This window comes from Mustela putorius, unplaced genomic scaffold (genome assembly GCF_011764305.1).
Source record: "Mustela putorius furo isolate JIRA1106 unplaced genomic scaffold, ASM1176430v1.1 tig00003983_pilon_pilon_pilon, whole genome shotgun sequence".
Classification (NCBI taxonomy): Eukaryota; Metazoa; Chordata; class Mammalia; order Carnivora; family Mustelidae; genus Mustela; species Mustela putorius.
In genome coordinates, this window is record NW_025422123.1 from 7,312,600 (window position 1) to 7,328,027 (window position 15,428).

Below are 15,428 nucleotides of genomic sequence, written 5' to 3' on the forward strand. Positions count from 1 at the left end.
GAACAAATTTCTCCATTGGAATGTCAGGTCACTGGGAAGGATGTAAAAGGGGGTAAATAGTGATTCATACTGAGGTCCTGGAATTTTATTAGTTACTATTTTTTAACTTAGTTCTCCAGGTCCTTGATTAAGGATAAAGGGAGAATTAATAAGGAAGCAATTCCTGGTGGGACAGGGTTGTTGATCAAAGAGTACAGGTACCCCATCAATGGACCTGTGCTGTGCACCTGGCAGGTGGTGGGCAGCTTTCCTGGGTCTCACAGTTGGTAATAAAAGTCCTCTCAGAAAACAAAGCGTTCACTCACTGGGGCTTCAGAGGTTGCCCAGTGCCCTGCCCCCCTCTTCCTTTCTTGTTTTGCCTGTGTGCCATGAAGACCAGAGCTGATTTGGCAAGAGAACAGATCTCCCTAAGACTGCCCACCTTGGGGGCCCTTGCTCTGTGTTTTTCCACTCCAGTGAGGACCATGGAATATTCTGTAATGACTCTGGGGTCTCCTAAGGAGCAGGAATGGTACAAAGCTGGAGCCACAGTCTTCAAGCATAGAGCTCATTGGAGCATAGGGAATGAGTAAATGCATTCTCTACCTTGGGGAACTTATAAAAATATAGAATCAATTGTAATCAGAATAATACCACCTGACAGGGATATTGATGAGCAGAGGTGAGTTTATTTGGAGATCTCTGATCTTTCCAGCCCTGAGACTCTGGGCTTAATACCCATATAATACTCATTAGTGTTCTGTAATTTATAACAATGTTATCATTGATCCATGATAATCATCATGAATTGGTGACTTCTCAAATGTTATGGGTTATTTGTGTAGCTATAAAGAGGTCTGTGATTTACAAACCAGGGATTCCTTGGAGGTAGAGGAATACCATGGCCATTTTACAGATGAGGATACTGAAAACAGGAAAAAGATTCAGCTCCCTTGAAGGAGAGGGTCTGCAGTGCACTTGACCTGTTGGGCCTACAGGCTTATTCCTCCTACCCCCACATTTTAGAAAACAAAAGCAAAAAAGCAAATACGGACTTGGGGCTTGTTAAATCCTCAGTTTTTCGGGATATTTAAGGCTTTTGGGGCAGTCTCTCACAGGCACTACTAGGACAGGCACAAAGAAGTCATTAAATATTTGTTCAATAGATCTCTCCATGTCTTCCAAATTTTAATGTTATATTTTTGTTTTTAACTCGCATCACTCACATGATTCTTTCCAGGTGATTCACGGGGAGTCCTTCACTGTTCTTAGGTAAACTTGGGGCAACTCCAATTATCAGGTGACTAATTACCCAGCTCTTCCCTGGGTAATTATATGACCTGCAGCAAGTTGTGTATCCTTTTCGTGTCTCAGTTTTCTCAGTGGTAAAATGGGTGCTCTAACCCTTGTGTCATAATCCTTGTAGGATTATAAGTAATAGCACATGAACTATGCAAGATGCTTACTGCACTGTTCACAAAATCACATGAGTTCCTCTTCCCTGCTTGGACAGCCCTTTGTATAACGGACTCCTCAACAAAGAGCTTTACTATTCATGTTGCCTCACAACCAAGAGAGGAGAGTCCTAAGTGTCCCCTTCCCTAGCTGCTTTATGGCCAACCCAGATTCCACAAAACTTTCTGAAAGACATATACTCTTCTGTGCAACAGCTCTCCCTCAATAAATTTACCCTGGAATAATCTGGAAGGTCAAGGGCTCATCACCCTCAGTCACTCTCCACTCATGTGGTGTCCAATCATGCCTTCATGGAGACCTAGAAGAGACAAGTGGATTTAATGGTGGGGCCATGCCCTAGAGCCTCCAGTATTCATGGAAAAGCCAGCCCTTTCCTCCTTTACTAAACCTTGATGTCCAGGTAGAGACATAGCCATGATTTCCCAATGAGCGTCTCTTCTTATATGGGGTCAGGAGTCTTTGCCTTCCCACAGGGAAGAAGAAGAGCCTCAAGACATATACAGTACAAACACCCAAATCCTGAAAACGACCTCGGTTTCTTGGTGGACCCACTTGTCTCCTGGCTTCACTATGTAGAGGGCCCACAAGGATGCTCCAGATGGAGCCCCATTGCAGACCTCTGCTTTCTTGCCCTCTTCTGGATGTAGGTGGCAGATGGGCTAGACCTATACCCTGGATTCACACAGCTGTCTCTTCCCAATTGTTCCTCTGATTCTACCTCTTACCTCTTGCCTGATCCCTCTCACCTCCCCCCTTCTTAACCAACAGTAGACCATGGTCTCTGACCCTGTTCCAGCTGACCTGGCACTGAAGGGCTGAGAGAACCTTATGCCATGGGGAATTCCTGGCAGAGTCACCCTTTTCAGCCCTATGCTGCAGCTATCCAGGGCCCCATATCCTTTTTCACCTCTTCCAGGCTTGATTGCCCTTCCACGATGTGGATATTTTCTTTCCTTCTTCTGGTTGCCTTGTGCGCCTTACTTGTATTTTGCTGTAGCAGTACAGCCATCACTGCAGTGGCTGGGGGCAGTGGGGGGTGTATGGGGGTTGGGAGTGTTGGGAACACATGTTCTGGGGTCTGAAGATTTCATTTGAGACCATCTTCTGCTCCATAAACTCTATAAGAACTTGGAAAATACAACTTGCTTTCTCATTGGTGGCAGCATTTAGGTCATTCCAGAGCCCAGCTGTTAGACTTTGGTTATTATGCCAGACCTGGAATGAGCTTAAAGGGTGAGCAGGGATGAGGGAAGTGATAAGCAAGGGAGCCCAGGGGTGCACTCAGGGATTTTCCAGGTCCTCCTTGCTGCTACTGGGACTGTAGATCTTGCAACATGAAGGAACATCAGGGACTGCAGAGGCTACCATGTGCTTTATGCCCCTTTCTGGCCTCCTTCCTTTTCTCAGTGTCATGGAGACCAACAGTGATTTGTCAAGGGAGCAGCGTCCTCCCCCATGGAGATTTTCTCAGCCAAGGTCCTGGCTCTGTACCTAGTTTCCCATCATGATTTTGGCCACAGCACTCTGAGAGCTGTTTTTTGTCTGGCCTCTAGATTTCTTGTGAAGGCAGAAATGATGGCTCCACATGGGCCCACCAGGAATATGGTGTTATAACCATCAGGCCTTGATCTGATTGGAGTACGGGGAGCCACTTCCTGCCTGGGATGAACTCTGAAATTCATCATGCACAATCTTGCTTGTAATAAGATTAATGACAGTTTTCATGGATATTGAACAGAAGATTCTAATCCCCATTGAGGGAGGCTAGAGGGGATGGCCCCTGATAGCTCAGGCAGCCCTAAGATTCTCTGAGTCTGAGATACCTAATATTGTCACTAATTCCCTGTAATTTATAATAATGTTTTCAATGATGCATATCATTAATAATAATGACTGTCATCACTCTGCCTTTTCCAGTCTGATGTGTGATCTATTGAACTACATGGTACTTCTCAGGCATACTTACCAAAGCTGATACTTACCGTTGATACTTTACCAGGAAGGAAAGCAGGGCCAAGAGATGACTCTGTACCCAGCTCTTCCCACTAAAGGGCCCCTCACCCATGGGAACAATTGTATTTGCCTTGGGTTACTCGGGACCACCCCCCCACACACACCAAGTTCTCTGCAACTGCCCTTCTTCCAGGACTCCTTGGCTCTCTCCTTCCTCCTTCCCACCACTCCTCCTCAAAAACTCCTGGGACAGCTAGTTGCCGCCATCTACCCCTGCTTGCCCAGGTGCAGGATTCCAGTCCTGCCTGGTTCCTGTTTGGCACAAACCTCATCAGTCCCCATGCCAGTTTCCTTTGGAACTTAAAATCTAGTGAATTCTTCCAACCAGAGGTGCCACCTGGGGCTTGTGGCCCTGACCAGTCCATCCATCCAGCCATCTCCTCCGGGATAGTAGGTTCCCCAGAGCTATACATTATCTTGAAATAAAAAACGAACCCATCTTTGCAAAATCAGAGATACAGAAACTAGCTCATGTCCCTGGCCATCCGGGAAACATGTAAGGCCCTCAAGGGCATGCACAGTGTCCTTCACTTTTATTTTGATTTCTTTTTAAAACCAGGCACAGTGTGGGGCACACAGCAGGTCAGCAAGTGCATGTTGAATGCCTACGGCGCTGATTTCTTCACCTCTCTCACTTTTTCTACTGGGCTGGGTCTTCTCAAATTCAAGGTTCACACACCAGGATTCAGGCCTTTGACATGAAACCCAGCAAACTGTTTCTATTCGCCTTTGCAGCTCTGCAGGTAACTCAGTGCAAATCCATTTATTGAATGTTTATCCAACTCTGCCACTCACTCACTGTGTGATGTGGGGCAAGTTATTTAACCCCTCTCTACCTTAGCTTCCCCAACGGGAATGTTAATAATACCTAGTCCATTGTGTTGTTTTGATAATAAAGTGAGATTACACCAAGCTCTTAGAATAGCGCGTGGCACATAGGAAAATTCTCAATAATGTCAGCTATTATTAGCAATTTAATTTTGAAGTTCAATGTCCACTGGAAAATGTTAATTTCATGTCAACCTAATGAGGGGATAAAACTTTCCCCGTATTGGTCTGGGTAAATAAGGCAACTAGCCCATCCTGGGTAGACAGGCAGAATCGTATCCTCGAGAGATCCCCGGAGGAATGGGTGGAATGTGATAGGGAACCCAGGAGGGAAACATTCAGAATTAGTAGGTATAACCCAAGTCTTCACTCTCTTCTTCTTCATAACATTCCTTTTCCAATAGCGAACGAGATACCTGCCTCTTGTCAGGATGTGCCGAGTCTGTGATGGGGGCGTGAGGCTCTGTGGTTTTTTCTTTGCGAGAAAGTGGGAACCATGTCAGGAAGTTCAGCTAACAGAGGTAAGTACAGTTTGGGGAACAGGAGACACCTCAAATACAGCATAAGAGGTGTCAAGGGAAAGCGAACTCACCCCTGGTCAAGCCGCTGCTGGGTGGCCAGGGAGCACCAATGAACACATGGTACAGAGGAGGTGGTGAAAGAAGAGGGGGTGTGCTCATCATCACTTAAGCAGATGGGCAGCTGGACAGAGCGACCTGAGGCCGTGGGAGGCTGGTCAGTGGGCTGATTGGCTGCAGACCAGATGGGTTTGGGGATCCCATGGAGATGGGTGCAATTCCAGTTTCACCCCCTCATCACTAAGAAACCAAGCGGGTGTCTGCAGGATGCACTGACATCTCAGAAAGGGATGAGATAATGAGATCTTCCTTGCCGCAGTCCCCCAGACACCAGTGCAAGATGCTGGGGGAGAATAGTGGCTCTCATTCACCGGCTGTTGGCTAAAAGAGCTAGAATCTCAAGGACCCCAACAAGAAGAGGAAAATAACCAGGCAAGAGCCTGTAGTCTGGGCCCATTCGCTTGGAGTCAGTGAGCTGAAGGAAGATGCCAAGAATCCAAAACGAGGACACCGGCAAGATGACTGGGTCCATCAGAAGATGCTATGTGGCTATGATGGGCATCACAGAATAGCTTGAGATGCAAGGGCCAGCTCCCCTCTTCGGTCTATTGGAGAGCATAGCAATTCCCTCTGCTAGAGACTGTAGGGAAGGGAAATCCTGAGCCCTGTAGTAAACACTGACTGGCTGTGATGTGGGAGACTTTAAATGAGATCGTGAAAGATCAGAAACGAAGATCTTGGGTTTAAAGCCTGAAAGCAAAAAAAAAAAAAAAAAAAAAAAAGTTATCTTTAAACTGTAAAGGCAGCAGTGTTCCATGTAGATGTTGGGAGAGCAACCTGGGTGGGTCCAATTCTATTCTGCAAAGGTAGAAACCTAAGGTATTTACCTGGGAGAAGCCTTGTCACAACAAGTTTCCTGCTGCCAACTGCATCACGGGAGTGGCTGGGTTTGAGAATTTAGGTGTGCTATTTAAAACTGTGTGGTAGGGATTTGACTGCTGACTGCCAAATCTTGTCTTTTGAGTAAGTGTGTCGATTTCAGCAGCAGCAGTTTGCAGAGACGGCAGTGGCTGTAAGAACAGAGGAAGTCCCGCCTCGCTGGCTCAAGCCCTGAAACCCTCACTGCAGACACACAGAGAACAGAAAATAGAAGACACGCAAATACCCAGGCTGTGCTTCAGAAAATCAGTACCCTAGATACCTGGGGAGAAAAAGGTACTACTTCTCTTGGGAGGGGGGAAGCCTGAAACAATGACCTTCCTTTTAACCACCTGGAAATTATATCCCTTAAAAAATGTGCATAAATTCTTTTGGACTTTCAGCAGTGTTATGATGGCAAAATGAAAAGCATCTCCTTTGAGGAGAAACTGAGGAATCTCATTATCAAGAATTTGGGGAAAGGGCGCTGGAGTATTTGTCAGGAAGCTTAATAATTTGGTTGGGCTCAGAGTGTATCAGCTACCTCTTCTCTGCAAAAGAGCAGAGAACGGAAGCTTCTCTCAATCGGGAGAGAGGATCTGGGTGGGCGAATGCTTCTCCTGATAGGGACGAGAGTTTAGGGACAGGAAGTGGTGGGAAGATGGGGTTGGTCATTGGAGGGAGCTGGCGTGAGGCTTTCTATCCTACAGGGATGAAGTTGCAGGCTTTCAGGGCACGGGGGACCAGATGAGGCTGGGCGTGAAAGGCTATTAAGCAAGGGATCTTCTAGAAGTCTCCAGGCCAGGAGAAGGGCTGATCACAAGGGTGGTCTGAACAGGACCTTCTGAAGCCTGGGGAAGTCTTTCCTGTCAGGGGAGGGAATGTGTTACACAGGCCAAGAAGGGCCAGAAAGGCCGGTGTTAGGTCAGAGGAAACCACTCAACCAAGGGGCCTTTACCTGGAGTCAACACTTGAGAATTTTACCAGACCTTCAGGCCAAACCAAGAGCTTCCAGATCGGGCTATAAATCTGAGGACTTCCACCAGTCTAAAATACAATCCATAGTGGGGTGAAGGGAGGAAGAAAGAATAGGGGGTGATGTTATGGAAAGAGCTGAGGCTCTGTGGCCAGACTTATTGCGTGACCTTGGGCTAGTTACTTAAGTTCTCTTGGGCCTCAGGCTCTTCGTCTGTGAAATCAGCATGAGAATATCTACTTTGAGAGGCTGCAGTGAGAAATGTCTAATTAATAGCAGCGCAGGACCTGGAAACTGTAGGTGCTCAGTAACTGTCAGCCTCCTTCCCCTTCCACAGGGTGTGCTGGCAAGTCAATCACTCTCTGTCTAGAGTTGCTCTGTCCCATACAGTGACCAGTAATGGCCACATGTGACTCTCAAGCACTTTCAACATAGCTAGTCTGGATTGAGAGCACACACTCGATTTCCAAAACTTAAGGAGGCAATAAAACTCCCCCTCCCTACCCCAAACTTAAAGTTCTTATTAACAATTTTATAGTAATCACACATTAAAATAATACTCTTTTGTATATATTGGATCAGATAAAATATATTATTAAAATTAATTCCACCCGTTTCTTCATACTTGATTTAATGCAGCCACTGGAAAATTTAAAATGACCATGTGGGTCACACTTTATTCCAGTTGGACAGTGCTAATCTAGCCACTAGATGTAGCTAGGGTTGGGAAGCTGTTTCTAGAGAAATTTATTCGTTTCTATGCCTTGGGTTTATGCTTTGGTTTGCTGTCCCAAGTATCCCCATGAAATAATCTTTTTGAAAAACTGTCATCCAAGGCTCAACCAAGATGGGAGGGAGGTGTCCGTGCGCCCCTAGTGGTTAAGTGTGGTGGTGGCCACAATACAGGAAAAAGGAAGCAGGGCAGGTCTGAGATACCAGGTGGGACAGGCAGGGCTGAGGATGGACGATTCCTTCTTCGCCTGGAGCTTCCCTCCAGATCCCTCTACTGTTCTTTATTTCAGAAGGACGACCCCATTCTCTCTTATTTCAGACGATTCCCATCTTATATATGAACTTGGCAGGAAGCAGGCTCCCACTGGGCAGTAACAAACACAGGTGCAAGAGAAAATGCCACTTCAAAGCCACCTTCAGAAAACCGCAGTTTCCAGAGAAATGAACAGCAGACATTCACAGATAGGAGAATGTTCTTTTTTTCTCTCTCCCAAGGAGTGTGGTTGGTTTTGTTTTTTAAACTGTACATTTTACTGTACATTTCTTTTTTAGCAAAGAAAGTTGGCATTTATATTCTGACCACATGGATGCTGCTTTCCAAAACTCCGAGTCAGAAACATGACAAACACAAGTGCAAGTACATATCATGTCATGACAGAGCTCGGGGCCACTGACTGAAATATATGGTCGGTTCTTCCCCTTCCGGTGTCCACCATTACCTTCTGGGTGTCCAAACCCAAAAGCAAAAAGAAAGGTGGTATCCCGGGTCACTTCTTAAATGGCTACATTTAGAAATACTGAACAAGAGAAGTTCAGGGAGGAAAAGGAGAGAAGAGAAACTTGGGCAGGGAAAGAGGGAGGGAGAGAGAGATCTCTGTTCAAGTCACCTAATTCCGTAGTTGCCACCGTGACTGGGGAAGGCCTATGCTCTGGCCCCAGGACTGGCCTAGAAAACTAATGTGTCTCAGGAAGCGACTGTCCTGGGCTACTAATGACCATCAGGACCAGAAAGGGACTGGGGAAGGCAGAGGGTCAACCGAAAGAACAAGAATGAAGAGAGGAGAGTGGAGGGAAGGTGAGAGAAGGCAGGAGGGGTAGAAGAGAGGAGGACAAAGATAAGGGATTTGGAGGCTCCTGGCCTGAAGCCAGAAGGCAATCTGCATAGACAGTTCCCCACCAGCTTCTTGTGTGTTCCAAGTGGGACTGGAGGCTGCCAGCTCAGTGCCAGGTCTGAGCCCATCAGAACCCTTCAGCAGAAGGAGACTCACCTAGACATTGTATGCAGTGTGGTTGGCAAGTGGAAGGAGGGAGAAGAACAGGAGAGAAGCTAGATCAATGGCAGAGACTCAGAAGAGCAGGGAATGGTTTGGGGAGACCGAGGGAGAGGTAGTATGTTGGCAGTGAGGAGAGATCTGGAAGAGACGGAGACCAGGAGAGACAGAGATGTAGGAGAAAGTCCTCCAGATGCTTCTAGAATAGTTACTCCCTGGCTACATGTCCTCTGCCCCCTCTTGACATGGTCTGGGGTGTGGGGGTTCATCCCGTGGTAGAAAGAAACCTGGGTGCACCTGCCCATCACCCTCTGTCATTTCCATGGATGGATGGATCTTCCTCAAAGCTGGCATCCAGGAAAGTTGTCCCCTATGTCCCACCGTGGGCCACCTTCCTCAGGAACAAACAAAGGATGGACTTTAGACACAGAAATGCCTGAGCCAGGGTGAAGACAGCATAATGGATTCCAAACAGCATCCTAGGAGGTGGCCTTGGTACCTGCACTGACTTAGTCACTAACTCACTGTGTGACCTTGGGCAAGTCCTGTATACTCTGAGGTGGGTGGGGGAGGGAGAGAGGGTTAAGGATGAGATGATTACAAACACCTCTTCAAACTTCAAAACTCTACCACAGATTCCGATTTCGCCCTCCCAAACCTCTAGAATTCTCCCTCTGTGTCAAGTAGGAAAAATAGGGATGCTCTACCAGCTTGTGCTGCTCATGCTGCTGATCTGGAAGCCATTACATCTAGAGTCACGGAAGATTTCATTAGTCCTTAGAACTTGAGGGGCATCAAAGACTGGGTACAATCCAGTAGTTTGGGAGTTAAGAGACTGAGGTCCAAAAAGAAAAGGGTCTTGCCCAAGGTGTTCAGCTGGTTACTCAGTGGTGGCTCTGGAACCCAAACTGAGAGCTTTGGACTCCAAGTCCAGTGCTCCTTTTGCCACTCCACTTTGCTTTCCTCAAGAGAAGCCTTCTTGACACGCCATAAGCTCATGGGGAGTTTTGGTTCCAGCTTCCCCCCCAAAAGAGGTAAAAATCTTACAGCAACTCCAGAAGTTTATGTCCTTTATACCCTCATGGCTCATAAAACCCTTCTCTCTTTCCTACACATAAGAAGTTCTGGAAGTTACCCTTCTGGCTTAGCCTGCTGTCATGGGTGTGGGTCATGATAACTGAGCAGAGGGAGCTGGATCAAATATGGGGGTGGTTGTCCATCTCCCCCAAGCATGTGGACAGTTGGGAAGCAGGAGTCTGGGCAGAAGATGCCACAGTCTTCCCTCCAAACAAGTGTGGAGTCAGACCCTTTCCCTTCTCTTGTCAAAAGACAAAAATCTCCCACTACCAGGTCTGCTGGAAATGCACCCTCACATGAAAAGTAAATTCTCCATGATCTGTGTGAATGAAGAGGAGGAGTCTGGGAAGTGGGAAAAATAAATTAAGAAATAAAAACCATAAGCAATCCAAAGCCGCTTGCTTACACACTACATTCGTGATCAGAAAGGAGGGAGTCTGCCTTTCCAAACACTCAGGGCTCAGTCTGACATTTTAGCGATCGAATCCGCTTTCCCTGAGCACACCCCAGCTGGGTGGTGGGGGACAGGCTAGAAGGTGGTGTGGGTTGGGGGGGGGCGTTGACAGGGAGATGAAACTGTCCCTAGATGTAAACATCACCATGGAAACTCCACAAAGACTTGCCAGTACAGATTCTTTCCCCTTCATCCACTCTGCAAGGGTGAGCGGGAGAAGGCCCCCCCAGGCCTACACCGTGCTCTCCATCACCCACTCGGAGCTGCCAAAAGTCCCCCGGGCCCCCACCAGGTCACTCTCCTCAAAGGGCAAGAGCATGCCATTGACAGAGAGGCTGCGCTTTGTCCAGATGTTCGAGACCCTCCGAGGTGGGCTGTAGCCACCGGGGGCGACCCCTCCAGCTGCCGCAGCTGCAGCAGCAAAGTCCCCCATGTCGAAGGAATGGCTGCGCTTGGTCTTGCCCTCCAGGGGCAAGGGGAGCAGGCTCCTGGCCCGGGCTGCAGGCGGCCCCAGCAGTGGCTCTCGGTCCGAGTGGTGGCCCCTGGCCGATGTCCCAGACCCTCTCCCGCCTGGAGTCCTGGAGTCCAGCAGCTCCTCCTTTCTCTGACTCTTGAGGTCCAGGGAGGCGAAGGCCCCCATCAGGCGGTCAAGGTTAGGCTTGGGGCGGGGGGCAGGGGGTGGAAGCCTCCAGGGGCCCCGTCCCAGCCCTGCAGCTTCCCCGCTGCCCAGGGAGCTGGAGGAAGAGGAGTCGCTGCCCCGGGCCAGGCTGGCACTGAACTGCACAAGTTCATTGCGTACCACCACCTTGGGTGGACCCTGGGTGGGGGCCCCACCGGGCGTGCCAGCCAGAGCAGGTGGCGGGGCTCCGTTGGTTTGTGAGTGCACATTGCTGACAGCAGCGGCTGCCAGCTTGCCCGGGGCCTCCTGGTTGCAGACATTGTACCGCACCATGAGGATAACGATGAAGACCAGTAGTGTAGCCACGATGATGCCACCGATGACCAGGATCATTGTGCCACCCAGGATTTGGCTGTGCACCGACTGGCACTGTGGGTAGTCAGCCTTGGTGAAGAACTGGGCGCAGCCCACGATGTTGGTGGCCGTGAGGGTCGTGGCTGTGTCGTCCCACATGGCCAGCACACAGAGGTCGTAGCCGGTTCCTGACACCAGGTTGTTGACCACGAAGGCCTTGTTGGAGGCTGGGATCATCCTGGAGTGGGTGGACACAGAGGGGAAAGACAGGGAGGATCGGCAGAGACAGAAAGAAAGAGAGTGACAGAGACAGGAGGGGTTGGCGGTAGGGAGACAGACACAGGGACACAGAGGGAATGAGGTGGAGCAGGAGAGAGAGAGATGAGCCAAGAGATAGGAAAAGGAGCCAAGGAGATGGGTGGGGGTGGGGGATAGGAGGAGGAAGCAAAGGCACAAAGGGAAGGCAGGGGACAGGAACAGGGCATGGGAAGTGGTGAAGTTGTCCCAGAGAGAGGAGGAGAGGGACCCAGGTAAGAAGTCAGAGAAGGACAGGTGGGAGTAAAAAGGGCAGCAAGAGACAGATTCAGGGATGGAAGCGTCAGTGAGAGTTGCACACGCAGACCAGGTGCCCAAGGGCCCAGAAGAGGCAGAAACACAGACGCCAGGAGTGTGAAGATGAAGGGAACGAGGAGGCGGGAGTGGAGAGCAGGTCAGAAGAAGGAGGTACAGAGAAGAAGGGAGGGCCTCAGGCAGAGACAGAGGAGGGACCACAGGAGGGGCAGAGGGAGAGACACGGAGAGGCAGAGAGGTTAAAGCCTGCAGAAGCCCAGTCTGAACAAAGGGACCCCAGCGTGAGTCCCGAACTCTCTCCCTCAGACTCTGGGAGGTGGTGGGAGCCGGGCCTGCCAGGGCCCCCACTCCAGATACCCCAGATCCCATCCACCCCTGTTGCGTCCTGGAGATTTGTGGATATCGCTTGAGCCCTTCCCTGGGCCTGTGCCCTGGGGAGTCACAGTCAAGGCCCTGCTCTCGGAGCCCACGCCATCCTCCTCTGCAAATGGTTTTCTCAGGCCTGGCAGGAGAACGTTTGTTGCTGCAAACCGGGTTGGCGGGGTCTAAGAAGAAGACAGCTGGAGGCAAGGAAGGGAAGCGGACAGGCAATTTGAAGACAGGAAGGCGGTTCTGCTTCCTAGAGGGAAGTGATGATTCTTCCCTCTCGGGCATAGCAGGCCAACCTCATCCAGAGAGGCCTGGGGAAAGAGAGTCTCTGCTTGGGGCGGCATCAACTGGTCCCTACCTACACCTTAGGGGAAGGTATGGTGGGGCCTCAGTCTCCCAAACTGGAGACTGTCTACTGTCTACTGTCCTGGGCCTCTCTTGCTGGGACCCTCAGGAAGCCTGGGCACAATCCCTGATCTCTAAGGCCCTATCCACGTATCCTGCCTGTGATATCTCCAGAGACAATGCCCATGTCACCCCATAAACACTCCTGCAGAGATAGTCACCATGTCCTAAAGGGACCACGGCCCTCTGCGCCCCTCCCACTGCCCCTCCATTCTCCAATCCCCGACTACTCAAGGGCTCTATCGCCACCCATCAGCCCCGAAAACCCAGAGCCATGCAGCTTAATTGAGATCTCAAATATGAAATACCGGAGCCTGGAAACTTCCACCCAGGAACTCCTCGCTCAGGATCGAGCTGACAGGCATCTATTGACATCCCGTCAGTGCACAGCACGAGAGGCTGTTGCCTCCCTCCTCACGTTCCCAGCCTGCTCTGCAGATGGGGAAGCCACAGTGGAGGAAACTTTGTCGCCAACCCCACCCCCAGCCCATAGCTATAAGAGGTGGGGAGGTGGGGTGGTGAGGCTGGGGCGGGTACAGTGTGGGGAGGGGTCGGTCCACAAGGGCCTATGGGCCAGCCCCTTAGGTCTATCTCTTTCACCCGGGCATCGTGGCAATCCTGAGAAGATAGGGACTAGTCCTCTCATGGCACAAAAGAGGAATGGCCAAGATTCAGAGAGGTTAAGTGATTTGCCTAAAATCACACAGCTGGGACTGCTAAGAGGGGCCACTGGCCTTTAACACTGGTTTCCAGGCCCATAGTCTGGGTTTGCTCCTTACATGTGACAAACACAGGGCATGTTTCCTCATCTCACTGAAAAGCTTGCCCCAGCCTGTAGCCTGTCACCTGCCCCTTCCCTGGAGCAGGGCTCAGAGCCCACTGCAGCTCACATGTCTCCACCAGCAGGCTCTCTGGCCTGCAGGGCCATCCACTGGGCAGAGCCTACTTCATTCCCCCTTGGAGCTGATGACAGAAGTCGGAGTGGCAGGAGCTATCTGCACCCAGAACAGTGACGACAGGAGGAGCAAACCCTGAGGGTCACTTGTGTGCCAGGCGCCCTTTTCAGGGCCCTGTGGCTGTCAGCTCATTTGGTCCTACAGCGACTCTCTGAGGCAGCCCCTACCATGATCCTTACTCTGCAGGCGGGGAGGCAGAGGGAGGAAACAAACCTACACAGCTGGGATTTGAGCCCAAACCTCTGCCTCCCAGCACCTCGCTGGGGCATGTGCAATGTCAGAGCACACCCATCTGAGGAGGGGATGGGCCAGCTTGCTTATGGAACACCTGTGATGTGATGGGGTTTTCACATCTCGTGTTGCACTTAACCTTTGCACCAATCCTAGGGAATGGATCTTGAGCCCGGAACTCCTATCTGTGTTTAGCTGTCTTCTCCTGGAAAGCACACACCACCACTACCACTAATTAAAAATATAGAAGAGGGGTGAAGGTCAAATGAGGGCTTCCTGTGGGCCAGGCACCCTTCCGAGGTCTTTAAGGGGATTAATACTCCCAATAGCAACGGTCATCTTCATTTTATAGACAAGAACCAGAGGCACAGAAAGGTGAAGCTGGCTGCCCAGGAACACCCAGATAGTACTCGGCAGAGCTGGGATCTGAACTAGGCAGTCGGGGCCTCAGGGGACCACAGTGCTATCCTGCCTCTCAGACACTGTCCTGTTTTCTTGAGGCCTTAGGATGACTCTGTGTGGGACCCTGCCTGGCCTCTCTCCCCCCTTGCTTCCCAAGTAAGGGCAGCTCAGAATAGGATCAAGCCACAGTGGGTGCGCTGCCGACAGGGTGCAATAGGGCAGGCTGATCCTTAGCGCCAGGATGAGAGGAGCAGGCTGGGAAAAGCTTCCCACTGTAACCGGTGCGTCAGAAACATGGCCAGAGGAAAGGGCCCGCTTCCCAGGATTAAGAGCAGGGAAACAGCTCCGGGATCCTGGGTGTGTATGTGTGTGTATGTGTGTACGTACGTGAGCCAGAGCCAGCTGGCTCCAGACAGCCTTGGCAGTCAAGTCCACCTTTGGCAAGAACAGTAACAACCAGCGTTCACCGAGCCCTCATCTTGTGCCTGGAAGTTTGTGTACATTATCTCACTTAACCCCCCTGGCTCCCCCTGAAGGAAGTCATTAACATCATTCCTATTTAGGGAAGGAGGAAGCTAAGCAGTTTCACTTTCCCTCGGGAGGGGGGGAGCCGAGACCAGATCTGGATCCTCGGGGATTCAGAGCCCACACTTCCAGCCATAAGCAAGGCTGCTTCCTGCCCCAGGCAACCAAAAACACAACCTGCATGAGAAAGTAGTGTGAAATGGACTCTATCTAAAGTCAACTCGGCCTGTGTGGGCCTGTCTACCCATTCACGGCCCCCAGAACAACCGCTGACCCTCCAGGCTAGATCTGGAGAGCGCAGGTCCCCTCTTCGCTCCTACCCATGTCCCACGTTCGACCTTCTGCACTTCTGGCTGCCTTCCATCTCCATACTCACAGTTTTGCTTAGGCCTGGCCATTTTTGGTGTCGATGAGTACAGCAGCCTCCAAACAGGCCTCCCTGTCTCTTCCTGTGCTCCCTTCATGTCCATGTTCAGCACAACCAACCCCAGAGCGCACCATCTGAAACAACTCTGGCCGCGCCCCTTGCCACACGGAAACACTCAAGGGCTGACTGTGACCTACAGGAGACAGTCCAAGCTCCCAAACCAGGTCGCCCATTGCATTCTTGTCCCTGCACCCACGCACCCTCTGACTTTGCCCATAGTCTTTAGGAAAACACTTCGGAAACAGCTGGGCCCATTCGTGGTGGAAGG

At 50.5% G+C, this 15,428-nt stretch overlaps 1 protein-coding gene across 1 annotated transcript in view; it reads right to left on the minus strand.

Moving 5' to 3' along the window:
- Positions 1-7,386: 7,386 nt before the first annotated feature.
- LRFN2 (leucine rich repeat and fibronectin type III domain containing 2) overlaps positions 7,387-15,428 on the minus strand; it is a 40,694-nt gene continuing 32,652 nt past the window's right edge. Inside the window, exon 2 of the mRNA XM_045071223.1 lies at positions 7,387-11,513. Within this exon, the coding sequence (XP_044927158.1) occupies positions 10,535-11,513 (979 nt within the window). The 3' untranslated portion in view covers positions 7,387-10,534. The remainder of the gene's footprint in view (positions 11,514-15,428) is intronic.